At 46.0% G+C, this 24,540-nt stretch overlaps 10 protein-coding genes across 10 annotated transcripts; 6 read left to right on the top strand and 4 right to left on the bottom strand.

Annotated features, from left to right (window-relative positions):
• Nucleotides 1-137: 137 nt before the first annotated feature.
• On the top strand, nucleotides 138-1,141 carry V8C40DRAFT_266888 (uncharacterized protein; the record flags this gene model as incomplete). The annotated part of the gene is made up of 2 exons (XM_083219801.1): nucleotides 138-169; nucleotides 223-1,141. The coding sequence occupies 2 exons, from the start codon at nucleotides 138-140 to the stop codon at nucleotides 1,139-1,141; spliced, it is 951 nt and encodes a 316-aa protein (XP_083072045.1).
• Nucleotides 1,142-1,806: 665 nt separating this feature from the next.
• Nucleotides 1,807-2,836, top strand: V8C40DRAFT_266887 (aldo/keto reductase; the record flags this gene model as incomplete). The annotated part of the gene is made up of 3 exons (XM_083219800.1): nucleotides 1,807-1,854; nucleotides 1,912-2,192; nucleotides 2,245-2,836. The coding sequence occupies 3 exons, from the start codon at nucleotides 1,807-1,809 to the stop codon at nucleotides 2,834-2,836; spliced, it is 921 nt and encodes a 306-aa protein (XP_083072044.1).
• A 1,011-nt stretch (nucleotides 2,837-3,847) lies between these two features.
• V8C40DRAFT_266886 (ankyrin repeat domain-containing protein) lies at nucleotides 3,848-7,435 on the top strand (the record flags this gene model as incomplete). The annotated part of the gene is made up of 4 exons (XM_083219799.1): nucleotides 3,848-4,372; nucleotides 4,427-5,024; nucleotides 5,115-5,730; nucleotides 5,806-7,435. 4 exons carry the CDS (start codon nucleotides 3,848-3,850, stop codon nucleotides 7,433-7,435), a joined length of 3,369 nt encoding a protein of 1,122 aa, XP_083072043.1.
• Nucleotides 7,436-7,613: 178 nt separating this feature from the next.
• On the bottom strand, nucleotides 7,614-8,609 carry V8C40DRAFT_266885 (uncharacterized protein; the record flags this gene model as incomplete). The annotated part of the gene is made up of 4 exons (XM_083219798.1): nucleotides 7,614-7,753; nucleotides 7,818-7,929; nucleotides 8,021-8,428; nucleotides 8,484-8,609. The coding sequence occupies 4 exons, from the start codon at nucleotides 8,607-8,609 to the stop codon at nucleotides 7,614-7,616; spliced, it is 786 nt and encodes a 261-aa protein (XP_083072042.1).
• Nucleotides 8,610-9,992: 1,383 nt separating this feature from the next.
• V8C40DRAFT_247899 (HET domain-containing protein) lies at nucleotides 9,993-12,117 on the top strand. The gene has a single exon (XM_083216426.1). It carries the CDS (start codon nucleotides 10,044-10,046, stop codon nucleotides 12,000-12,002), a length of 1,959 nt encoding a protein of 652 aa, XP_083072041.1. The 5' UTR covers nucleotides 9,993-10,043; the 3' UTR covers nucleotides 12,003-12,117.
• Nucleotides 12,021-13,013, bottom strand: V8C40DRAFT_34863 (enoyl-CoA hydratase/isomerase family protein). Its single transcript, XM_083222872.1, has one exon. It carries the CDS (start codon nucleotides 12,944-12,946, stop codon nucleotides 12,038-12,040), a length of 909 nt encoding a protein of 302 aa, XP_083072040.1. The 5' UTR covers nucleotides 12,947-13,013; the 3' UTR covers nucleotides 12,021-12,037.
• A 1,745-nt stretch (nucleotides 13,014-14,758) lies between these two features.
• Nucleotides 14,759-15,346, top strand: V8C40DRAFT_266882 (J domain-containing protein; the record flags this gene model as incomplete). Its single annotated transcript, XM_083219797.1, has 2 exons — nucleotides 14,759-14,917; nucleotides 14,978-15,346. 2 exons carry the CDS (start codon nucleotides 14,759-14,761, stop codon nucleotides 15,344-15,346), a joined length of 528 nt encoding a protein of 175 aa, XP_083072039.1.
• A 567-nt stretch (nucleotides 15,347-15,913) lies between these two features.
• On the top strand, nucleotides 15,914-19,206 carry V8C40DRAFT_247894 (ankyrin). The gene has a single exon (XM_083216425.1). The coding sequence runs from the start codon at nucleotides 16,154-16,156 to the stop codon at nucleotides 19,007-19,009; it is 2,856 nt and encodes a 951-aa protein (XP_083072038.1). The 5' UTR covers nucleotides 15,914-16,153; the 3' UTR covers nucleotides 19,010-19,206.
• Nucleotides 19,207-19,315: 109 nt separating this feature from the next.
• Nucleotides 19,316-20,998, bottom strand: V8C40DRAFT_275411 (GIY-YIG nuclease family protein; the record flags this gene model as incomplete). Its single annotated transcript, XM_083220707.1, has 1 exon — nucleotides 19,316-20,998. One exon carries the CDS (start codon nucleotides 20,996-20,998, stop codon nucleotides 19,316-19,318), a length of 1,683 nt encoding a protein of 560 aa, XP_083072037.1.
• Nucleotides 20,999-23,028: 2,030 nt separating this feature from the next.
• Nucleotides 23,029-24,118, bottom strand: V8C40DRAFT_34830 (uncharacterized protein). The gene is made up of 2 exons (XM_083222871.1): nucleotides 23,383-24,118; nucleotides 23,029-23,325 (listed from the first exon to the last, which is right to left on the bottom strand). Exons 1-2 carry the CDS (start codon nucleotides 23,870-23,872, stop codon nucleotides 23,219-23,221), a joined length of 597 nt encoding a protein of 198 aa, XP_083072036.1. The 5' UTR covers nucleotides 23,873-24,118; the 3' UTR covers nucleotides 23,029-23,218.
• Between the last annotated feature and the right edge of the window lie 422 nt (nucleotides 24,119-24,540).

The following is a 24,540-nucleotide window of genomic DNA, read 5'->3' as shown; positions in this document are numbered from 1 at the left end:
TATTATAGGGCCTCAGAACTTCCGGGATATCTACATGCAATTATATATATATATATATATAGGGCCGTCCTCCCTCAGTCCATCTATTGAGCAATAACCTCCGTACAACTTGACCAAACCATTCTCAAACCATCATCATGGATATGAATACAGATCACCCAGACCTCAAGTATGTGCCTCTCAATATTATGATATTTCAGAATAGCTTATTAGAAACAACAGCAAGTTTTATGCCAACCACCAGGATCTCTGGGGCGGCAGTCGAATGGATGCCCTTGTCGGCCTGGTCGAAAGCAGCATCCTGGAGCCCAAAGACCTCATCAAACGCGGCGAAGTCCCAGTTTCGTACATCTTCGCCATCGAGCCGACGAGTGACGACGAAAATGTACACAGAGCATTTGAGTCGCTCATGAGCGCCGCCGGCATGATTCGCTTCTTCGCCGCCGTCAACGAGGTATCGGACTATGACAATCAGAGTCGCAAAGAGACCTATTCCATCAAAAACCCGGACGAGGTTGCTCTGGCTTTTGAAGAGGCTGCCAATGCGACCATGACTTCGCTCACCAAGGCCCAAGTCGGAGCTATTTATACAGTGGACAGTACCTTGACAGAATCCGTGTGCGTGAACAAATCGCGTTCGGAACTTCGCCAATATGTCATTGAACGCATCCTTGCCGGTCTTCCTGATGTCAGCAGCTCGGTCATCAACAAGGTCAATGGAGCCTTTACAGACTTCATTCGCAAGATACGGCCGTTCCAGGTCAGCGAGGCGTCAGAGCCTTCCACCGTGAATCACTGTGTAGTTGTTCACTACATTGCCATGAATGACGAGACTGGGGATGCTGCGTCTCCGGTTCCACAGCCAAAAACACGTATGGTGTATTTTAAATGCAAGGCTGGGGACTGGGATCGTGCGATGCAGAAGCCCGAAGGTTCCAAGAAGGATGAAAAGATACCTTTTGTCATGGAAATTTTGGTTCAGGAGATGAGGCTGGACGAAGCGCTATTCCGAAGACGAAAAAACAACTGGGTAACCATGGCCAAATTTATTGCTGAGAACAAGGATGACGTCAAGGAGGTTGTCGAAAGTCAGGGTATCGAAGGGTTTGGCAGGAAGACGGCATTCGTGTTTGAGGCTTAGTGAGCGCCCATGTCCAAGATAACCCCAACATCTTTTCATCAACACAGCTGAGGAGGAGAAGTAAACTATAAGATGATGAGATATAGCAATTGTATATCTCACAATATGACATCTAACTCCGAACTGTATCTCTCACCAGACCATAACGAATGGACTGTGATTACAATTGATTGTCTCATTACGTAGACGCCTTGTTGTTTCTTGTCCATTTCTTCACACCTTTTGGCATTCCTGCTCGGAGAGCGAACTCTTGAAGAGCTTCGTTGGTTGTTGGGTGAAAGCAACGCAAGCTTCCAAGGCTACCCCGCACGTTGAAGCCAATCTGTTGGTATTTGAAGCTCAAATTAACTTGTCCATTTATTTCTCTCTTGTTCGGGTTATTAACTTCATCGACGGCTATAAGAGCTGATGCAAAATCTACAAAGTCACTCCAAGCCGCTCCGACTGGTTATTCTCTCTTTCTGCCAGTTCATCTTAGCTGGCAATCCTGATAGAAAACAAAAACACGTCACTCCTGGATGCCTCCAATTCTTGGACTCCGCGCTCGGACCTGGATAATTGGCGCTGATCTTCCACGCCGACACCATTTCCTCCAGCAACAGAAAGGCGACCTGCATTTTCTCCATACTTCCGGGCCCTTTCAATCGCTTTGCTCAGCACCAAAGATGAGAAATCCACTTCTAGACCTCGACGATGGCAACAAGATACCGATGGTAAGCTCCACATAGACAGAACACCAGTATATCATCACCACTAATAAACACCCGCAGCTTGCCTTGGGCACCGGAACAGCCTGGTTTAAGAAGCCTGGAGACACGAACTTTAACCAGCGTCTCGTGGACCTGATCAAAACTGCCATTGATAAAGGGTTCTACCATCTCGATTGCGCTGAAATGTACGGGACCGAAGAGGAAGTCGGCCGCGCCATTAAAGAATCGGAGGTCCCACGCGAAAAATTCTTCATCACCAATAAGGTCTTCCAAGGCATTGATGATATCGATGCGGCAATTAGAGAGAGTCTCAGGAAAATGCAGCTCGACTATTTCGACCTGTGTGTTATTCTACCTAATAGTCAAAGCGATCTTGTACTAACGCCATAGCAGCTATCTGATTCATACTCCATATTTTGCCGACTCGGATGCCGACATGGACACCAACTCGGATGCCTTCAAGCATGCACAGGCCAAGTTCCAGCGTAAATGGAAGTCAATGGAGAAGCTCAAAACAGCTGGCCTCGCCACATCGATAGGTGTAAGCAACTACTTACGCCATCATGTCGAGGCTACGCTGGACGGTGCGACCATTCCGCCTGTTTTGAACCAGATTGAGTTTCATCCCTATCTGCAGCGCGGAAACGATTACTTGCCGTGGCTGCGTGAAAATGGCTTGAAAGTGGGCGCGTTCAAAGGCCTGACTCCAGCATTTAGGGCTCCTGATGGACCACTGCGTGAACCCTTGTCCCGCATTGCCGAAAAGTATGGCACTACTGAGGCAGCTGTTCTTATCAAATGGATCATACAGAACGGGGTTGTTGCTGTAACCACTACCAGAGATCCTGATAGGCTGGACGAGTATGCCCAAGCTTTGAAGATCACACTAGAGGACAACGAACTACAAAAGATTAAGGATCTAGGCCTCACCTACCACTTCCGCACATCTTGGCCGGAGCATTTCAAGGCAGATGATCGATCATGAAAGATAGTTGTCATGTTTTACGGTAACTCGACCAAAGTTGAAACACAATCGTCACAGTTAGTATATCCGCGTGACTCGAAACTAGTCTCAATCTCGTGTTCAAGAGAGTAGAGCTAAAGCTAGATGGATACTCTCTTTCCCCCATACTCTTTATAGCTGGTTAAGAACAATAGTATTACGGGTCCAGTCTCTCACCAATCCTGAACAAGAAGCTAATATTCAACTGTGATGAATTGACTCTCTGAATAAACTTCTGCTGCTAGATATGTGACTCGAAAATTAAAGAGTATTAGGAGTTTGAGCTATTACTACTCTATAGGAATTAGCTCCCAGACGTTTCTTTGTCAAACTTCTTATCGACACTCAGGAGCACTAGCTCGTTACTTTTACCACCCTCAAGAGGTCGGTACCGCCTTTCATCCATCCTTTCTCAAGTCTGCACCAACTCTGACGACTTGGTTGGCGAGCTCTGCATCTACATGGTGCGTTGATACGGCGCCGATTATGTTAGTGTGGCTCACTTCGATCGCCACTGCCATCCGGGCGGCCTTGAAGTGTTCATCATTCATTGGCCAAATTAATGTGCAGATCTGCTACTCTTGTCGCATGATCAGTTGTCAATGCGGATCCTTGGAGTAGAGAGAGTTCTAGGGGTCTCAAAGGTGCCTAGTTCTCCGGCTTATCTAGTATTTGTATGTGACCTGCTTCTTCAATGATTCCGAAAGATTGTACACAGATTGTAATGGGACTCGCTCCTGAATTCTGATAGGCTAGATTCTGATCTCAGCCTTGTCGCGTACATGCTCAGCACGCTGAGGGGTCACACATCCTTACTGGTCAACTCCGCATTTGTGCCTCACTTGGGCCTCAATCTTGGCCTGTCTTCTATCAATTACTCTAACCACTTGCTACCTAGCAGTAGCACTGCGATTTTGTATATTTTCGATCAACCATCTCATCTCAGATACATTCGAGAGGAGCTACTCACGTGAAAAGTTCGCCCACTTGAGTATGGCGGGTCGTCTCTTCTCTCGCTTTAAACGGAAGAGTAAGAAGCGTGATGTAACGAAGAGCTCCTCGGGCCCGGTGTCCGAGGCTGAGTCTTCACCAGCCAGAAGCGCAATCTCATTAATCATTCCCCCAACGACTTCCCCAGAAGCAAAGATTGCCATAAACGACAAGTCTGAGGAGTCTCAACCCGCCGTAATGTCGGAGAGTGTCAAACCAAATAATGTCTCTGACTTATGGTCTCAAGCCTACCAAGAACTGGATGATAAGGCTAAAAAATGGATCGGTGATGCCTCCAAAAACGTTAATGGTGAGGAGAGAACCCAAGACCTCATCACTCTCGTCCGAAATAGAGAAGAAGAGTACAAGGATGGGACTCTGAAGATCAGGATTGGTGGTTCCGAGATTATGTGGAGAGATTACGCCAACAGTGTGGTGTCGTGGATAACAGCAATCGGGGACATCTCCATCAGCTTCGCCCCTGCGGGAGCCTCAGTCGCATGGTCAGCTCTCAAAGTACTCTTAAAGGTAAAGTTATACATATAATAATCTTTTATTTCCAGTTATTAAATCCTCAATTAGGCAAATGTTTCCCAATGCGAGGACCTTGCCGCCATTTTCGGATGCGCTGAAAAAGTCCTGCGGCTTATGCGACATGGTAGGGTATATGAAGACGTATACCTTAGTGGCGGCTCTTGTAACGGCGCAACAGAAAATCTAAAAGATGCGCTCGTTGATCTATACAAGGGATTGATGGAGCTCCTCGCCCACGCCTTTGTGCGCCTAAATGAAGGTCAAGGGAAGCAGTTTCTGCGTGCCCTCGTCTCTGGTGGAGAAGGCGCGAAGTTGATATCGGCACTAACAGAACAAGAACGCAAAGTGTCAATGGCTGCTGAAGGTTGTGGTGCAGTTGTATCGCAAGAGCATCAGACGCTACTCAAGAATCTCGATGAACCATTAAAAAACGTGGAAAATACCGTTAAGAAGCTACTACAGAAGGTTGAGGATGGTACAGTGGAACAGGCGCTAGAATATATCAGCACTATACCGATCGGCGAACATCAACAAGAAAAGCGCGAAGCAAGGACCCTTCGGACATGCGAATGGCTATTAAATCATTCCAGATTTATTGAATGGGAAAGATCAAGTTATTCCTCGATGTTATGGCTTCAAGGAAACGGTATGTAGCTCTGCTTCATTGACCTTGATCTACCTATGGACGGTGGAGACTGAGAGTGAAGAACTGACCTTTCTTGCTTGTTTACTTCAGTTGGTGCGGGAAAGTCATTCCTAACTTCCAAAGTAATCGACTACCTTCCTGCTACCCGTCAACAGGAGGCTGAAGATGATGAAGGCTTTGCCTACTTCTATTGCAGTCGTTCAGATCCAGAACGTCGACAGACAAAGTATATCCTGAGGAGCTATGTTTCTCAGCTGGCCAGAGTTCCAAACCACCCAACTATGATTGAGAAAAACATCTATACCATATACCTCAAAGCGAGGAAAGAAAAAAGAGGGCTTAGTACTATCGAATGTGAGACAGCCTTGATTGAACTCATAAACTTCTATTCGCGGACTATTTTGGTCTTGGACGCTCTGGATGAATGTGAGATGGATACTAGAGAGACACTTGCTCGTGTTTTACATAATCTTGTCGACAAGGGGGGAGGCACCGTCAAAGTGTTTATTGCCAGTCGTAAAGAGGCTGACATTGAAGAATACCTTGGTCTGAGGAAGCTGGTTGAGATAAGTACTGCGGACAACAAAGAAGACATTGAGAAATATGTTGAAGATGAGATTGCAAAGGTTAGCGGTAGATGGAGATCTGTCTCGGCAGAAGTTAAGGAGCAGGTCAAGAAGACGATCGGAGAGAAGAGTGATGGAATGTAAGTTGCTTGTGTACCATTCCCTTGCTTCAACTAAGCTCAAAACGTCCTTTCATCGTACTAATCAATGGATAGGTTCCGGTGGGCATATCTTCAATGGCAAGAGCTCAAAGAGATGAGAACCAACCAACGCATCCGTGAACGGCTTGGGAAGCTTCCTAAAAGTCTCACAGAAGCATACGAAGAAATCTATTCGAGAAATGAAGAAAAGGTTATCTTACAACGGGCTGTCAAATGGGTGTTATGCGCTAGAAGGCCATTGACAAGCGAAGAGCTTCTAATGGCCATCCGGTTGGAGAGCAATCTTGAGTCTGTTACTGTATTAGATCCCATCGACGAGTCTACCTTGGAGAGTATATGCTCACATTTGGTTGTCCTAGACTCTCAACTCAAAGTGTGGAAATTCCCGCATGCATCAGTTGCAGAGTACTTTGAGAATGAACATAAGAGCTGGATAGATACAGCTCCTGAAGATGTGGCGATTCTGCTGGTTTCATGTTTGATAGATTGCTACTCGAACTGGATACCTCCTGAAACGAGTCGCGAGGCCAGAGAATTCCTCAAGACGGCGCCAGATCTGGACGATTATCTGGATCCACGGTATCCTCTGCAACAATATACCGGAAACTATTGGTTACAGCATGTGAAAACTGCTGCAGACCAGTGCCAAGAAGTGGCAAGAATATCAGAGTTTCTTAAACGCTTTTTGGGAAGCAAAGGTCCTCAGCAGTCCTCCAGTCAACAATATCAAGCATGGTGCAGACACATGACCATCAGCGGTGGTTCTGGTGGTCTCCATTACTATGATGATATAAATCCGTTAGAGAAGTCCATTTTTGGTATATGTGCTTTCGGTCTTCACAAGTTGCTCACAGGCTGGTGGGATAAAGATATCGATGTTTCGCAAGTCAATGCTATTGGACTGGATTTACTCGCAATCTCTGCGAGCTGCGGCCATGATGATCTTTGTTCCGAGCTTATCAGCCGGGGAAGCGATATACACAGAGAGTTGGATAGTTATCATGGAAGCGCGTTCATGGAAGCCATCGGTATGTCACAAGTTAAAACGACAATGCTGCTCTTGGAAAAAGGCGTCAATCCAAATCAAATCAGGAAGGGGCAGAGTCCGCTCTGCCTAGCTGCTAGGGTGGCTGGGGATTTGGTTGAACCTCTTCTTAAGGCAGGAGCGGACCCCAACATCACCTGCCCAGATTGCGACTTCAGTTGCGCCTTGGAAGCAGCTGCCTGTCTTCATAGTCCCAATTCAGCAGAGCTGCTGATAAAAGGTGGGGCAAATGTGAACTTGGCGACTGAAAAAAACGAGTGCGGCAGTCTTCTAGGAATCGCCGCATACCGAGGTTCGCTGAGGTGTGCAAAACTTTTCGTGGAGAATGGAGCCGACGTGAATGCGCATCTCGGCGGCGATTATGGTAGTGTTTTGGCTGCTGCGATGTTCGGGAGTGGGGGAATTCAGATGGTCAAGTACTTGATTGAGGAAGCGGGAGCAGACCCAGCCGTCCTATCCTTAAGTCCACCACAGTCACCATCGGTTTCCTTCTATTGGTATTCTGTGTGGCGACAAATAGCAAAGTATCTCATCGAGGGCGGTCATGTTGAGGAGAGTGTCCTGCTTGACATTGGATTCCCCGAAGAAGATCTTCCAGCAATGGAACTTATGGAAGAGTGGGATAGTTTGAACGTTTGACCGGTCAACGAATACGGAGTAGGGTTCACTTATATACGTGGATAAATGCAGCATCTGAGAATCCAAACAACATTTTCATCGCTCAATTGCTCTATATTGTCAATAAAACATGCAAGTATATTGCGGGACATATTGTATACTCGTTTAACGAAGCAGTGCCGTTACTGCCTTGTTTTCCTCATCCTCTAGAGTGCGAAGCCTTGTTCAAATACCATTCTTTGTGGCTACCAACTTTGATGGTGACCATCTCATCCGGCACATCAATGGTTCCTCCATCATTTCCGGCTTCAGTGGATATGCCTACGCCGCCGATGATGTCTATCACGACATTACCTATCTAGGCCGCTAAATTTTCCTTGTCGTTGCCTGTATTATTTCCGACTGGAGATGAGACCTCCGGCCATAGACACGGTTGGCCATTGCTCCGTGTATCGTTCTTCCAAATATGCACCAAGTTCGTGATAGCCATCTTGGATAATGTCTCCGGTGGTGTTCTGCTTAAGCCGATACGTCAGCCTAATACAAGCTGAGCCGGGTATTCTAGATTGTAAATTCTAATCCAAGCTCCTCAATTAACCTTCCAACATTAATCCGAACTTCGCGTTGTTCCTGTAGAAGAAATATCGATTCCAGTAGTTTAATAACGTGATGCATGTTCTCTCCCCAATTTTGAAGCTCTTTAAGAATTGTAAGCGTCCATTGCTGGTATATAGGATCCAACATTTCTATTCCGGCAACAAACATGAAGAATTGAGATGTGATGACATATGGATTATGCATCATGTTGGCGTGTTCAAGTTGTAAAGTAATTTGGAGAATCTCGCTGGCTGCTTTCTGTAACTCCTCACCAGTCCTAATCTCTGGTGATACTATACGGTTGAGCAAAATTAAGGCACTGTTGTGGGTTGGCTTGAGGTTTAACCAGTGGTAAGAAAGCTTGTTTATTTCGATTTCCCGATCAACGTGAAAACCTTGCAAGGCAAGGTCGTATTTCTAAACATGTGTTAGGAGTAGTGCTTGACATGATGTCGCCAGCCACAACACCCACCTTCCGGATATCATTGACCTTTACACATATTTCTGCCACCTCCCAATTTTTCTGGCCGAAATACCTACTATTTTTGGTTGCATCCTTCTCGTTTCCCAACATAATAATGCGCCCTAATATGGACATTGTTTCTTCTAGCTTCTCCTTGGCCGGACCTTGCAACATGTCATGCCTCAGTTCGGACTGGGGTACTCATTCCAAAACGCATCCTGTAAATACATCCGACTTTTTCGATAGAGGTATTGGATGTTCTCTCATTTCAAGACAATGTCGAGCGGATTTCGTAAGTAAGGGCCACTCTGGTGTTGGTTGGAAAGAGGTCGAACGAATGCTCTGATCTCCAAATATGATAACCACAGTAGAAGTTAGTCATCAGCTCTACGTATGTTTCGACTAAATCTGCCACATTGTTAAATACACATTATATTGAAAGATTTCAAGCGACTTGTATAAGACTCCCAGTTGCAGGTAAAAACATCACACTGACTGAGAAAGAAGATTGTGACTAGAAGAGCAGTTGTCGGTGTCAATACAGCATGCGGTGAGTTCGTAGCACTAACATCCATATGGTTTGACAGATGCATGCTCCCAATAATACTTTGCGCCTCGCCCTGTGCCTTATGATACTGACAGGCTGCATTAATTACGTGTGTCCCACCACGTCGCGATATAAGATAGCCGCTCCAGGCCAGTAGGCTGCTCCGAACAGGGGAGTACGGACGGGTTTGTGCAACACGGAATATGTAAGTATAGATGTTCCACTTGGGGCTTTTGACACTAAAGACTTTTGAAACGACTAGCTGATAGTGCTGAAGAACTTCTGTCTCTATCGTATTTATAGGTGCTGAGAAACGCCTTAATTTGTTGATTGAGGAGCCTAATGTAGTATATGATGGCTACATAATGTCTTGTGTAGGACTTTTAGCCGAAGGTGGACTCTCCATATTATCCTCCGAACAAGCTGCATCTGCCTGCAGGGTGTTAGAAGCTACCGCGTCTTCTAGAAACCCCACCGTCTGATCAAGAGAGGTGGGCGCAATGAGAGTATTATTGAGCGCTGTAAATGATGCTTCTATGCGGCGACGTTTCAGATGAGGTGTGGGCGTAGACGTGAAATCACTGAACAACATTGAAGGCATGCAAAAAGGGCGAAGCAATGGCGCTTGTAAAGCAAGAACCACCTCATCCATAGTATAATCGATAGGCTAATTATCCTACACCTATGTGTTATAATTTCATTCGTGCACGTAAATTTGCGCTATGCTATATGCTAAGGCAGCGATGCTGCAGCTGTGCTGCGCCTCTTGCGCGACTGCAGCTACTGCGGGAGGTCCAGTCTTTTTAGGGATGGATACCTACATGTATGTGAAGTGAACGGTGAACAGCCCAGACATGCTCCGGCGCTGCGCCTCTTGGCATCCGTGACGCTCAGATGCACTGCCATCAATATTGTATTGTAAATATGTATATAGTCGCATTTTCACCTTTGTTGAAATTTTGACAGTTGCAACCGCTGATTCTTCTTTTTCAACATAGTGTCCATGTGTCCTCAACTTCAAAATGAACCAGACAATCTCTAATACCTACCCTGGTCCTGCTTTGGAGGCTGAAAATGCGTTCCGCTTGCTGGAACTGCAAGCCGGTCAGGATAACGCCCCCATTACCATCCGAATACTAGCTTGCTCCTTCGGCAGTGTATCATACGAAGCCGTCTCTTATACCTGGGGCGATGCAGATCAGACAAATGAGATCAAAGTACTTTCACACAGTGCCAACAAAACTTGTGCTACGATGTTCGTTACAACAAACTGCCACAACGCTTTGGTGGCCCTACGGAAAACTCACGAGCCTCGAGTCTTGTGGATCGACTCAATATGTATCAACCAACACTCAATGCCTGAGCGCAACCATCAAATTAGCCTCATGGCCCAGATATATCAAGGAGCCCGCCGTGTCGTGGTATATCTTGGACAAAGCGCCCATGGCAGTGACGAAGCCATGCACTCGATATGCGAAATCGATCAGCCCTCAGACTACGACGTTTATCCGTCTTGGAACACGATGCCGCAGAGTCCCTCAAACATCGAATCTATTCGCGCACTCTTCAAGCGGCCTTGGTTCTATCGGGTATGGGTGTTACAGGAGATCGCTTTCGCTAAAGATGCCATTTTTGTCTGCGGCCAGTACGAAGTCAGCTGGGATAGCATTCGTGCTTTCTGCCACTGGAACCGGAACAATCGCTGGATAAAGGGAGCTCTTCCGTATCCTATTGAATACACCGTCCAAAGATCCCGCAGCAGAACCGACTTCATTCACTACAATCATCGTCTGTATGGACTTCTCAAGAACACAAAAGACTGTCAGGCAACGGATGCGAGGGATAAGGTGTACGCGATGCTCCCTTTGCTAAAATGGGAACATGAGAAGATGATCAGAGAGCTTGAAGAGAATCAGAACCAAGGTGAAAACCAGAGCGTGGATGGGTTAGACGCTGACAGACTGCGTCAAGCATTATTCATCCAAGCAGACTATACGATGTCTGTTCAACAGGTCTATACAAATCTCACAATCATCCTACTTGAGCACTTTGGACTTCAAGCGCTACAAATCGGCCTAGCTCTACGTCATGTGGAGAAGCTCTCATCTTGGGTTATAGATTGGGAAGCTATCACAAAGTCACCGTACCAGTTCCAGCAGCCATTAGCACCATTCCAGCCTTACGATGCGTCAGCTGTTGAAAATTCGTCCATATGGAGCGTTTCTCGTCTTTTCCTAGTCGACAAAGAGCCAAAGGAGCAGCTACGAGTCAGCGCCTCGAAAATCGGCACTATCACCTTCATTGGAGATGTCTGTGATATCCGTCGGGACATCCTTCCCCTGAAACAATGGACGAGGCTTGGCTCCGGCCCGAAATGGTGGCATCAAATGCCGACTATGCCTCCAGATCTCACTGGGCGCCAACCGGGTTTTTGGCGGCAGCGCTGTGAGCTCTCCCCGTTTGCGGAGACCTTGGCAGCAGGTTACATTGTGTATGCAGACGTCGTCCGCAAAGCTATTGAAACTCTGACTACCTTTGATGAAAGCAATAATGCTACTGAACCAAAAGGAAACCATAAGCGCTTCGAGGATTACCCTAAAAAATTACCTCCAAGCTATTGTATACAAGCGCAAAAGATATTTCATGCTTGTGACGGAAGGAGATTCTTTATCACGGATACAGGGCATATCGGCTTGGCTCCTGAAGCCGCTATTACGGGGGATTTGACGTTCAAAGTCAATGGCTGTGATGCTCCCTTTGTCATGAGACCTTGGACGGATGCCGAGGCTGAAACTCATGCCATTGTGAGCGGGCAAACAGAGACCCCAACAGTCAACACACATAACATGACTATGGTAGGAGAGTGTTGGATACATGGTATATCACGTGGGGAAAGAGAAGACTTCTTTCACGAGGTAATCTTCGGTAAACCAAAACCCGAGAGCATCCACTCATATTTAGAACATCTAATTATTTATTAAATAATTAAGTTTGCTACCAATTACGCCCTTGTACCTTAGTTAGGTGCTTGATAAAGCTTTTTCACGATATTATTGTTGAGATTTTCCTCGAAAGCCTTGGATTCGTTCTTGGATACTTGCAGAACAGTGCCCACGTTTGCTGCAATCTGCGGTAGTGCTGCCAGCTGATTAAATCGAGCAAGATCGTTTTCAAAGGCTGCCCTAGGAGGAGCCTGTTCCGCAATACTGGCTTTGGTCGCCCGAAGAGTCTCAATGGGGAAGAGTGCAATCCTTGCCGCAATGTCGTTGACATGTTTTCGAAGAGCGTTTGCTGTAGGATGGACAGAGTTGACCCAACTAACGCGAGCTGCTTCGGAAGCGCTGACCTGTGCAGCGGCAAGCATGTATTCTGCAGCGCGTCCAGGACCAATGAGTTTAACCAACTGTTGAAGTCCACCGACATGAATTACTCCGATAGCTGCCTCAGGCGCGCCGAATTGTGCCTCTGGCCCGGCAAATCTCATATCCATTCTCAACAAGTGCTCGTCCCCAGCACCCCAGGCTCGACCATTGATCTCTCCAATAAAGATGACTGGAGTACTCAAGAGGAGATCCAAATTTGCAAAGTATGTGTCTATAAGAGCGGTACCATTGCGCCCAGGAATCCCACGCTGAGTGAGTAAATTAATGTCAAGGCTAGAGGCCCAGAAGTCGGAGTTGTCGCTATCGAAAACGGCAACTTTAGTTTCGTTCTGATCTTGTAGGCTGACCATGAACTCGTTGAACGCAGTGATAACATTGGCATCCCAGAGATTGATGGGAGGGTTGGAGATGGTGACACGTTTGGCACTGCACACCTCATTAATGCATGATTGCTTCAAGATCCGGGCTTCAACTAAGCCACGCCAGAAGTAGGTGAAGGATAGGAAAAAAAAAATCTTCTGGGTAATTTGAAAGGTGGCCATGTCGATTAAGTACCGAGGTGCTGCATACTTCGATTGGAGCTGACTCTTTTGATGTCGATATCATGATCTATATATACTCCCTTGGTCTTGTTTCGCTATCTATGGAGCCTCAAGTACATTGCTACGTATTGAGTTGTCGCAAGCCCCAACAAGGTCATCCAAAGACTCTACCAAACCCATTTTGCCATGATACAAATCATTCTCAGTTTCCAGAAACCTAATATCTGGTTGTCATCTCCTGTTCCAATCGTTTTAGGAAAGTGCCCATCTTGGCGCTATTATAGTGTTACAAATTACCTATTTGTAAGAAGCCCACATCATCAAGAGGATGCCTCTCCACCGTCATCTCTGGTGATGCATGAGCAAGTCTAACTTTTTAGAAGCGCTATTGGTAATCGGATAACGCAATAATCACCGAGTCAAGATCAAAGAAACTGTAGATCCGGCCGAATACTAACTGTTTTTGTTCTCGCTTATTAATTATATGCCATCCTGTAACCCCCTTCCATACCACTTAAAATAGGATTGCCCAATCAAAGGCAATCTTAATGATTGCATATACATTTTTAGATGGATTTTTTTTTTACCACGCAGCGGGACCATCGCACTACAAAGAACGTTTGTAATTATAGCGTTCATATAGATCTCCATCGAGCAAGTGTGTTCGTTAAGGTCGAGGCGCTGAAGCGGTCCCTATTGTCCAATTACCCAGCCTTCATATGAGTCAGATTGTAAAACGCGACTGTACATCATTACTTCGGCATCATACGTCTGAGTTAAGTGCGATGGATGATAATAAACAAGATTGTGTCGGGTAGGTAATGGGTTCAGTACGGCTATATTTGAACAATGAATGGTTCAGAAAATCGGCGAGAAACAAAGCTCACAAATAATTAAGTAGCAATGGGGGTTGTTTTTTTTTTAAAAAAAAAGAGCACTGGGTATTGGAAAAATTCGCAAAAAGTGAACAAAGGCGTCCAGTTATAGAATTCAATACTTCAGAATTCATCCAGCAGCCGAACAGTTTTGTACCTGATTTTGAAAGGAAGGCATTATATATTTCCAAGATTAGCCACTGCTTCTTGGAGTTCAGTGAACCCGATATTCCAAACTTACACAGTTGTCGGCGGTGTCGAAAACATTGCTTGGGTTCATGACACACTCATTGAACATTACTTCTCAGGTAGGCTATAGTTGAACATTCTTGAAGTACAGCCAGCTGTCAAACTGCGTTAAATCTCTGTAGTAGGGACTTCGGTCCGCTGAGATTTTGCCTGGTTTTGAGATGTATCTTACCTGCCGGGACTATGCATCTAAGTTTATCTGTCAGGTTCAACAACACATCACGCATGAGCTGCATTCTTCTAATACTTTGATCAACTACAGATCCGTTAGAAAAGTCCATGGTTGAACGATAATTTGATCTAAGGGCTGATGTAGCCTTCTGGTGGACCAATTTTCTCAGTTTATTGAACAATTTTGCTCTTAGAGAATTCTCTTTTCCAACCAATCTAACAGCTGTTAGCTAAAGTGCATTATACTATCAAATGCCGTTGCGGTGCCGGATTCTGAACGATTGACTTTTTTAGAACCATTGTTTTATGTGAACATGATTCTAAGCTACCAAACAGCCTTTTGATAATGAAGAGGTTTTGCATATAAATACCATCCAATCCATCAGAGTATAGCATAACAACACCAACCTCACGACTTTTGGCCCTCAATCCACTTTGCCTTTCAATCGACGATCAATACCAGCATCTATTATCTATCCAGACTCCATAATCTATTCAACCACTTCATTACATCACAATGAATGCCCGCGAAGCCAGACCCGATTATTACGATGTCCTCAAGGTGCCAGTATGGGCAGAGACTGACGAGATCCGGACGAGCTATAAACGCCTCGCCTTAGCGCATCATCCAGACAAAGATCCAAACAATCCCAACGCCACGGCTTTTTTCCAAACTGTAAGCCCTTATCAGCTGCAATGTGAAAAGATATATACTGACTTTTTGTGTGGTTTTAAGATCCAGGCTGCCCACTCTACCCTGATTGATCCTGCACAGCGCTCGGCTTACGATCGTGATCTATATATGGATCTAGACATTGCGCTACACGCGTTCCGCAAGAGGAAGAAGTCACTCAAGGAACACTTGCGCATCAACATTCAGAATGAGGTGGGTCGTCATATTGTTATAGAATATGAGAAGCAAACGGAGAGCCCATCGTGCCCTTCGGCTCGCCGAATTAAACACGAAGCGGCTTCCAAAAAATTTAAAGACGTGATCACTATGCAGGAAAACCAGCTAGCAAGTCTCAAAGCCGAGATAAACAAGATGAAGGTTACCATGAATGCGATGCTGGCAAAAGGGTATAAGCCGGCAAGTAACCGCTGAGGCAGAAGCTCAACAATACCGGACTTAGCAGAGAGACACAGAGAGCAAGGGGAGGAGCGGTTCCTTGAACAATGGGAGCAGGTCAGGAAAACGATGAGAGAGGAAGCTAGAGACGCCGAAAAGGGTTGTTTTGTGGAAAACGAGAGAGCAATCCAAATTGACCAGAGCGCGATCTGTTGCGGGAACCAAAGGTAGGCAAACTGAAGGAAGAGGAGAATGGGAAATTGAAGCCGACCGATAGAGGAGCGATGTTTTGCCTTTCGTTATCTAGGCTTTTTTAGTTGCTTGTATTAGGTGCTTTACAATTGTTTGAGAATAATGCTCATTAATATTACACTGCAAATCGTGCAAACCTCTACATACGTGTACTCTGCTATACTCGTGGCGGAAGGTTGGTTTCCATGTGCCATCACAGCCTTGCAATTTGAGAGTTTAATATGCATCGCGACTGGAGCTCTATGACAATTGGCTCTAGTTTCTTACCATGAGAGCTTAGTCATTTTTGCTTCGTGCCAGATCGTCTACTCCAAGACGCAAGCGCGATTAGGCTCTAATCTCACATCATACCAACAATATAAACCACAAGACCAGCCTTCAGGGATTGTTTCTTCGAGAGCGTTACGGAGATAGACCAAAAGGCGTTTATCGCAACTTCCTTTTCACCATAATTTTGTTTGTTTCTCCGTTGCGTGCTTATCGTCAGTTATTAGACCTGACGGGCAATACCGCGATCTTCTGTCATACATACCCCGCCCTGCTTTGCAGCTCGCAGGCATATTCATTGCTCATAGCCTTGATATCTATATAATGGAAGAAAATCGTACGATCTCTTCAAATACTTTTGGCAATGAGAATTATATCATTCAGGGCAATGTGAACTACAATCACTACGCCAGCACCAACGCAGAACCCCCGCCAGGGCAAGTGGACAACGTTCTAAAATGCCTCTATAAATCGCCATACAAAGACCGAAAAGACCGAAATCCGCAGCGAGTGCAGGGCACATGCGACTGGTTTGTGTCGCACGAACACTTTCGGACTTGGAACGAGAGCAGCTCGTCAAGCATGCTTTGGGTGTCGGCTGATCCTGGATGCGGAAAGTCGGTATTAATGAGACACTTGGTCGACTCTGTTGTTCAGACTACGGCGTCCAGAACCGTGTGCTATTTCTTCTTTAAGGATGACTTCCCAGATCAAAAGAATGTGGCCAGCGCGCTCTGCTGCATACTTCGTCAGATTTTTGTACAAAAACCCTCCTTGCTATCTGAGGCAATTTTGAAAAGGTTCAATACTGGTGGAGAAACGTTCAACGCTTCATTCAGCGAACTTTGGCAGACATTTCTTCAGGTAGTGCAGGACGAGAATGCAGGCGAAATTGTCTGTCTTCTTGATGCAATCGACGAGTGTGAAGATCAAAGTGACCGGGGGAGGTCCCAGCTTCTCAAAGCACTATGCGCGCTGTACGGTACTAAAAGGAGCTTTAATATAAAGTTCCTCATCACCAGTCGGCCTTATGTTGAAATCCATCGCGGTCTTCAGCCTCTAAATATTCCGGGTTTACCGGTAATTCACTTGAGCGGAGAAAGCGAAGATGAGATGAAGAAGATTTCTCAAGAGATCAATGTCTATATCGGCGCCAGAGTTCAAGACATAGGTCAGAGGCTACAGCTGACACAAAACGAATGTAGTCTTTTGTTGCAAAGACTTATGCACGTCCCTAATAGGACCTATTTGTGGGTATATCTTACTCTGGATCTGATCGAAAGTTGCATCAATGTCACTGAAAAGATGATACTTGAGGCTACTTCGAACATACCTAAAACAATCGACGAGGCCTATGAGAGAATACTTTCTAGAAGCTCCAATACTAGGCAAGCTAGGATAATACTACATATTATTGTAGCAGCTGCACGACCCTTAACTATCAAGGAAATGAATTTTGCGCTAGCGTCAAGTGAAACCCGCCAGCCGCACCCTGATATGGAGCTTGTGCCTGATGATCGTTTCCGCGAAAATCTACGGAATATCTGTGGTCTCTGTATCGTCATCGTTGACTCAAAGGTTTATCTACTTCACCAGACTGTGAAGGAATTCTTAGTCAAGAGGAGTGTGACGCAGACCTTGCAGAGTGAATCTGATGACTATGAATGGAAGTATTCAATACGGCCACAAGAATCTCATATTACTCTCGCAAAAATTTGCATTTGGCATTTACTCGCGGGATCACAGATCTTGTGGGAATCAAGGTCGCATGCGTGGAGAGACGCCTTTCTTGACTACTCCGCAAAACATTGGGTTTCACACTTCCGTGAGATGGATAGTGAAGCACAGTCAATGTTGACAAAGTCAATCCTGACAATCTGCGACGAGGATTCGTTTTGCTGCAAGACGTGGTTGGATGTTCATTGGTCCACCATGCAGACATACTGCCCTCGAGGATTCACTACTCTTATAATAGCATCCTATTTTGGACTCCATTTTGCAGTTCAGAGTTTGCTTGATATGGACGTCGACTTGAACGCCCAAGATAATACATACGAACGGTCGGCGCTATGCTGGGCTGTAAGAAATGGCTTTCGGACAGTTGCTGAGCTGCTCATTAGTGGCCCTCGTAAAAAGCTAGGGAACTTCAAATTACCACTCAGGAAAAGAGCTAAGATCGACCTGCAAGACAGTTATGGTCGAACCCCATTGACATATGCCATTTGGAATGGGGATGTCGCTCTTGTCAAGTTGCTGTTGAAAGCGGGTGCAAACGTGCACTTGAAGGACAGACTGAGCAAAACACCATTATTCTACGCTTTTTGCAATTCAGATCGCGAAATAATTGATCTATTTGTCAAGAAGCAAAGGCCGATTGATGTTGAGAATGATATTAACACACTACTGTTCTCTGCTCTAGAGAATAGACATGAAGAAGTTGTGATGCAATTGATCAAGACAGGTAGAGCCAACCTCGAAGCCCGGAACAACTTTCACGAAACGATTCTAATACTCGCTACTCGCACATCTCATCAGGCAATAGTGAAGAAGTTGCTTGAGGCGGGGGCAAATCCAAATGCCAAGGACCGCTATCGCGATCCAGCTTTATTTGCGGCTATATATAGTGAAGAGGCAGCAGTCGAATCTTTACTGGGTGCGGGAGCAGATTCGGATGCTCGAACAAACGCTGGCTTCTCGCCTTTAATACACGCCTCCATTACTGGCAATGCGGCAATAGTGAAACTTCTACTTGATGCCCGAGCAAATATAAATGCTCAGACAGATGCTGGCGCATCAGCATTATTGTATGCCTCTTTCATAGGCCATGCGGAAGTAGTGAAACTTTTACTTGAGGCCGGACCAGACGCAAAGAGTCAGACAGACGCTGGCGCCTTAGCTTTAATGCTTGCATCCAATGGCCATTACCTATATTCTACAGCCATGGACCTGCTCTTTGATGCAAAGGTGGACGCACGTTCTGAGCCTTACATGGGACTTCCAGAAGTATTCTTCAAGAATCTTCACCGGGGGGCGCACAGGAGCATAGTAGAGTTGTTGCTGGAGGCGGGAGCATACAAAAACATGCAAACCCCCGATGATATTCCGTCTTTTAGCGGACAACACCGGGATTCAATGATGGACTACTTGCTTAGAATAAGAGAAGACTCGGATACGATCTAATCGATCACAAAGATTATGTAAATAGAGGCTGCTCAAGAGGCCAGACGAAATTGGTAAACGCACCGTTGAAGGTGGCGAGGCTGGCCAACGAGGAATTCTGGTCTCGTGGCATGCCACCTTCAAGGGACAAAACACCGTGGGTAATCATCATATGTAATGAAATGACTGCACGAATATGAGAGAATTGCGAAATACCATTGTCTAAATGCAAACTGAAAGGGGTATCAATGCTTAAATTTCCTCCCAAAGATTTGACGCACGAGTCACTTCTACCTTTCCATACAATTTAAATCCTGAAAGCGATAGTCACACTGTCTGCTCCTCACTATTGCGGCGCAATTCTTCTTTAAAATCCCTTCGAAATTCTCGCGCATCATGTCGTACTTTTGTGCCTGCGTCACGCGCTTTGTCTTTCAGGTCTACAAAGCGAGAACCGAATGGGCGCTTGGAATCGCCTTCCGGCTGAATCCTTGCCCCCCGAGGTCGCAGAAGATAGGTCTTGACTGAATCACCGACTGAAAAGAGGCGCTTCACTTTCCTTGCCAATTTCACCCCTGCGGACAATTTCTGAGACTGGGTTTCATTTGAGGCGATGGAAGTAACAGTGGAAACAAAACTTTTGTTGACTTCCTGTATCTCTGAAAGCCCATTGCTAGTATTAGGACGAGATATTTCCTCTGGTTCATCGGTAATTTGAGCCAAAGGTGTCAGTATGGTGTCAATTGACGTGTCAATTGACGTGTCAATTGACGTGTCGGCTGTGGTCTCAGTCTCCTCGTGGCTTTCTTTGGGCCCACGCATAAGCTCACCCAGCCGTGTCACTGAGAAGTCGCACATCTGTTTGACAACACGATCATATGCTTCTGGTGATAATTTGTACTCCCCACCGTGCAGTGTGTATGCAGGCATCTGAAGAAACTCTTCAACGTGCATCACCGTCTCGCGTACTGTTTCCCTTGGTGCAATGAACCACTCTCTATGTCCCCCTTGGCAATTGAAGCATTCTAAAACACGAATGTTGACATGCCGGAGTATGACTTGCGCAATCCGCTCAGCCTGGGGAGCACCGATGAATCTTTTGGTCTCATAAATAATTTTCGTGTTGATTCCATAACAGTTGTTCGGCTGGTGTAATCTCTCCTTAGCGCTCTTACTCGACCAGCCAATCTTAAATAGTGAAGGGTTCTCCTGATGTTCGAGGATGTATACAACGCCCTCTTTCATTTTCTCCGGCGTGGGATGGCAACAGATCACTTGGAATACCGGCGAGTGGTCTCGTATCGATCCACTGCGTTGAATACCAGTAATCCCAAGCCCTTTAAGGACATTGTCGTCTCTTTCATGACTCTCTTCTCTCTCCAAAACGGTAGTGTTTAGGCCAGTAGATATCCTGGTATCATCCTCTTTCCTGATATCTGAAACGATGATATTGTCTCTAACAGTCTCTTCTTTAACAACAACTTCTTCAACAGTCTCTTGCTCAACAACCTCTTGGACAACAGCAGCAACTCCTTCATAAACAGCGTCTTCGATGACAATGTCAACCTCAGGAATAGCTTCGGTAACGGATTCTTCCTCAGCAACATCTTCGATGTTAAACCGAGAGAGTGTCCCATTACGCTGAGGAGTATTGGGGAGAGAGCTCATGAAGGTTGTGTTGCTGCTGACAGAACGAGACTCTGCAATGCTGTCGACAAAAGAGCTGCCATCATCTGATGTCGCACTAGCTGATGAAGGTACGAATCGCGTAGGCACTGAGGGTACAAGTTGCAGTGCGGCGGCAGTTATTGGCTGTATAGTGGATGTGCTGATGGATTGTACCGATGGTGTACTCAAGGTCGATGAAACTCTTTGCCGTGTAATCGGCGTTGGACGTTGTCTTGAGGTGGATTTATTGGCCATCCGCTCTCTCTTCCACTCGGCGAATGCATCGAGGGCTCTTTGCCGATGCCACCTCTTACAATGCGAGTAGGTGATGAATGTTTCCATCTTATCGTAGAAACTCTCAGTATCAGGGAATTCCGACATCTCGCGGAATTCAGGCAGCAGACTGTGAACGTGCCATCGCTCCTCTCGTCTGCATGGAGGGTTTCTGCACCTCCCGCCATCAACTCTCTTTGCTCGACAGGTTTCGAAATCGGAGTCTTGAGGGTTCGGACATACATCGGTATATCGTTGTATGACCGCAAGCTCCTGGAAGACAGGATTTTGCCTCAGATTTCTAGAAGACATTTTTGGTTTGACGTTGTAGAAGCTATTTTCTTGATGCTTGTCTTTTGATACATAGGTAAATCTATTTCATTCCTTCGATTTGATGAAAATCACCAACTATTAATGCCTGAGTGAGTGAGGCTGTGAAGGTGGATGAGGCGCTTGACGAAACTGTCGTTATGCATGTTGGTTCTTCTTTTCTGCAACATGATCACGAGCCCTGTCTCTCGGCGGGCAGAATTGATAGAAGATGGGCTGTTTTTGCAACCAACATGCATATCTTCAAAGTCGCTAATCGAATTAGGCAGCTCATTTTTCGACAGCTGAAAGTAGAACATGCAATCCATGCCACCCCTGAATCCCGGGGGAACGGATACCCCGTATTCAAAGCGGCAACCCATCGGCGATTAGCGGCCTGAATACAGCGTAGTTGGCTGTTTCTCACCTACATGTATGAAGTAACAAGAAGTTTTGAACTGAGTAGTCAACATCGCGCACTTATGAGGGGTCGTGCCATACTTCTTGTCTGGCAATCTAATTCCCAGAAGTTAACTAATCTTCTCTCGTCCTGTAGAGAGCGTCATACAATGTACGTGATATCTTTGTCAATGCCCGGCTCAGTAGATTGTGATGATCTCTGAAACTCCCCACGGGGAGTGGATATTCAATTTCCACCCCTGACTCGTCCGCTTGCGATGCCGTCCCCGTCGTTCTCTATTCTCAGCGCCATTCGAAGCATCACGCACCTCTCATGATGGTGTTTCAAAGCCACATATTTCTTAGAGCTATGATGGAAAGACAAAACAACCGGGGACCTTCACATGTCCTCCCAGGCTGTAGCTTCGGCCGCAGCCAACAAGACCGCCAACCGTTACAGAAAACTGGCTTTTCGTGCTTTCTGAGAAATGTTGTTGGTCCTGCGGTTTGAGCTGAGCCTCCGCGAAGAAAAGACCCACGCAAGATGCAACACGCTACTGCGCATCAGCCACGCGGATGCCATGGATTATCCAAACCAGGCATGTCGTATCTTCAATAGGCGGCTTCGGCTAACAGGCAGTGTAGGATGCTATTTTCGATCGGTCGCGACGGGCCATAGCCGCGGTCGCATTAGTGTACACCCACTCTCTCTTGAGATCCATCAAGGCCAGCAATTGGGTCAGCGCTTAGATGATGCGATTGCCTAAGAATGAGCGATAATTGGTCTATTGTAGTGGTAGTGAGAGCTCCTTTCCGCTCCTTTTCAGGTGTCGGAAGCAGCGGGCCTCTGGATGACAACCCAGGAGGGAATATGGAATATGCGGCTGCCTTCGTGCGAGGGGCCCACGGATTTTGCACCATCATAACCTACACCTCCATTCTACTTCTCAAATCTCAAGCCTCCTCACAGACATATTACAATAGGTCTACGCGCGCAAGCTTCATGATATTATAACTTAAGATTGATATCACGCGACACTACATGTAAATTTAGAGCACCAAATCTTCCACAATCCCAACCTCAATGGGAGCTTTGTTGGAGTCTCTTCTACTACCAATAATACAATGACAACATGCTGAATTAGTCTCATACAATTTAAATGGTTAGTCATAATCTTTAGACAGCAAAATCGGGTATCCATAGAAGAATATGAACAGAAAAAACATTTCCTAGGGTACTATCTTCAATCACGAAAGCCAGATAAAGCGGGTCAATGATGTAGAGATATTAGAGTACTCCGTACTGATAGTGAAAGAAATGGGATTATTATCACAGAAGAACTTGCCAGTTCTTAGATCGCTAAAGGATGAGGAAGGCGAGCCTAAATATATCATGTTCGATAGTATAAATGAGTGACGTGAGTACAGAGACTCTAATCAATATGACACCAAAGCCGAAGATGAAAAGTGTGCACGCAGTTCAATATTTTTGCGTTTGAGCTATAAAAGCAGAAGCTCTTGATCTACCGCCATACTATTTCACGAAACAAAAGAAATGGTTCATCGTATCACATTAGACTGCTACTGAACCTTCGTCCAAGTCATGCCTAATCTCTGGAAAAAAGAAAAAAGCGATTCTGCTGGAACGTATCCTCTGTATGTTGATTGCCACCAAGAGGCAAAAGTACCTAGTAAGACGAGGAAATGTTAGACATATGCTCAATCTAATAGATCATAGAACTCACCAGCAGTCGGTCCCAATTCGCCGAAACCTAAAAGTTCCAAGGCTACCGGCATTAATCGCACCAGGACTCCGAACGCGAGGAGAGATAGCAGCACTGTGGCTGCAATCTCAACGGGATGTTCTTTAACATATTCAGATAAATCGGTGAATGTGATCTCCGCAGCCTTGCTTGCTTGATCGTAGGCTTCAGCCATAGCCGGACCCATCTTCTCGCGGCCATCCGTCAGCACCTCCTCCAATTTCCTCAGGACGTTTTTCGCAAGCCATTCAGACCATCCTGTGGCGAAGACGGCGTCATCAAGTTTCGCCGAAAGAAGTGGTCCAGACTTTTCTGCAGCAAGTAGAATGTCGATAATATTCTCAGCGGTTTCTTCGACAGTGTGGTGAATTGGAGGATACGGCGATGGTTTCTCGGTGATCACGCCGTATGTGTGATGCGACGAAAGAACCGGTGCGCGGGCGTTATCGCAGAGACAGCACAAGAGGTTCATGATGCCTTGGTTAGACTCTAAAGGCTTAAATGATATAGGAGTAAAGTGATTGAAGGAGAGAAATAGAAAGGCCGAATTCGTGGGTTGATAAGTTGCGCTGGAAGAAGAATTAGGCAGCCTTTTGACCTTGATTCACTTAGCCGATGCGGCTGTGTGCGTGCATGCACGTGCCTGCGTGGCAGTACTTCACCATTATTGATTCAATCAAAAAACGCCTTGACTGGCGCCATTGCGAGCTGATGCAAGGGAATTCTGTCGGCCGCGTTGAAGGCCAGTGGTCAATATGTGGGAGGCCTACAAAGGCTGGAATGTGGCTGACTTTGAAGAATGGGGGAGAGACCCAACGAACAGCGAAGAGGGGAAACAAAATGCTTTGACAGTATGAAAGAAGTTAAGTCTCCGGAGCCTATTTCCTGGTACCTTGACTCGATTGAGAGCTGATGGTTAATTTTATCTAAATTTTGGAGATGATGGCTGGTGAGTTTTCGTTGCATACCTTACCTGTAGGTTCACACAGCTGTTCATCAACACTATTATAATGCATGTACTCGTAACATCCTCCACCAACGTTGCGAGTCACCATTGGAACGGCTGTCACCGCATTCGGCGGTCCATGTTGTCAACTGGTTGTTAATAATAATTGCTGAGTTGGTGGGTTATTTGACCTG

This window comes from Trichoderma camerunense (genome assembly GCF_050948025.1).
Source record: "Trichoderma camerunense strain CBS 138272 chromosome Unknown V8C40scaffold_11, whole genome shotgun sequence".
Taxonomy (NCBI): Eukaryota; Fungi; Ascomycota; class Sordariomycetes; order Hypocreales; family Hypocreaceae; genus Trichoderma; species Trichoderma camerunense.
The sequence above is the reverse complement of the archived record's forward strand: the minus strand, read 5'-3'. Positions and strand labels throughout refer to the sequence as shown.

Coding starts and splice junctions, on each gene's coding strand:
- V8C40DRAFT_34863 (XM_083222872.1), bottom strand. CDS start 12,946: ATGGCCACCTTTCAAATTACCCAGAAGATTTTTTTTTTCCTATCCTTC.
- V8C40DRAFT_247899 (XM_083216426.1), top strand. CDS start 10,044: ATGAACCAGACAATCTCTAATACCTACCCTGGTCCTGCTTTGGAGGCT.
- V8C40DRAFT_34830 (XM_083222871.1), bottom strand. CDS start 23,872: ATGAACCTCTTGTGCTGTCTCTGCGATAACGCCCGCGCACCGGTTCTT. Junction 23,326..23,382: donor CGAATTGGGACCGACTGCTG/GTGAGTTCTATG, acceptor TCGTCTTACTAG/GTACTTTTGCCTCTTGGTGG.
- V8C40DRAFT_247894 (XM_083216425.1), top strand. CDS start 16,154: ATGGAAGAAAATCGTACGATCTCTTCAAATACTTTTGGCAATGAGAAT.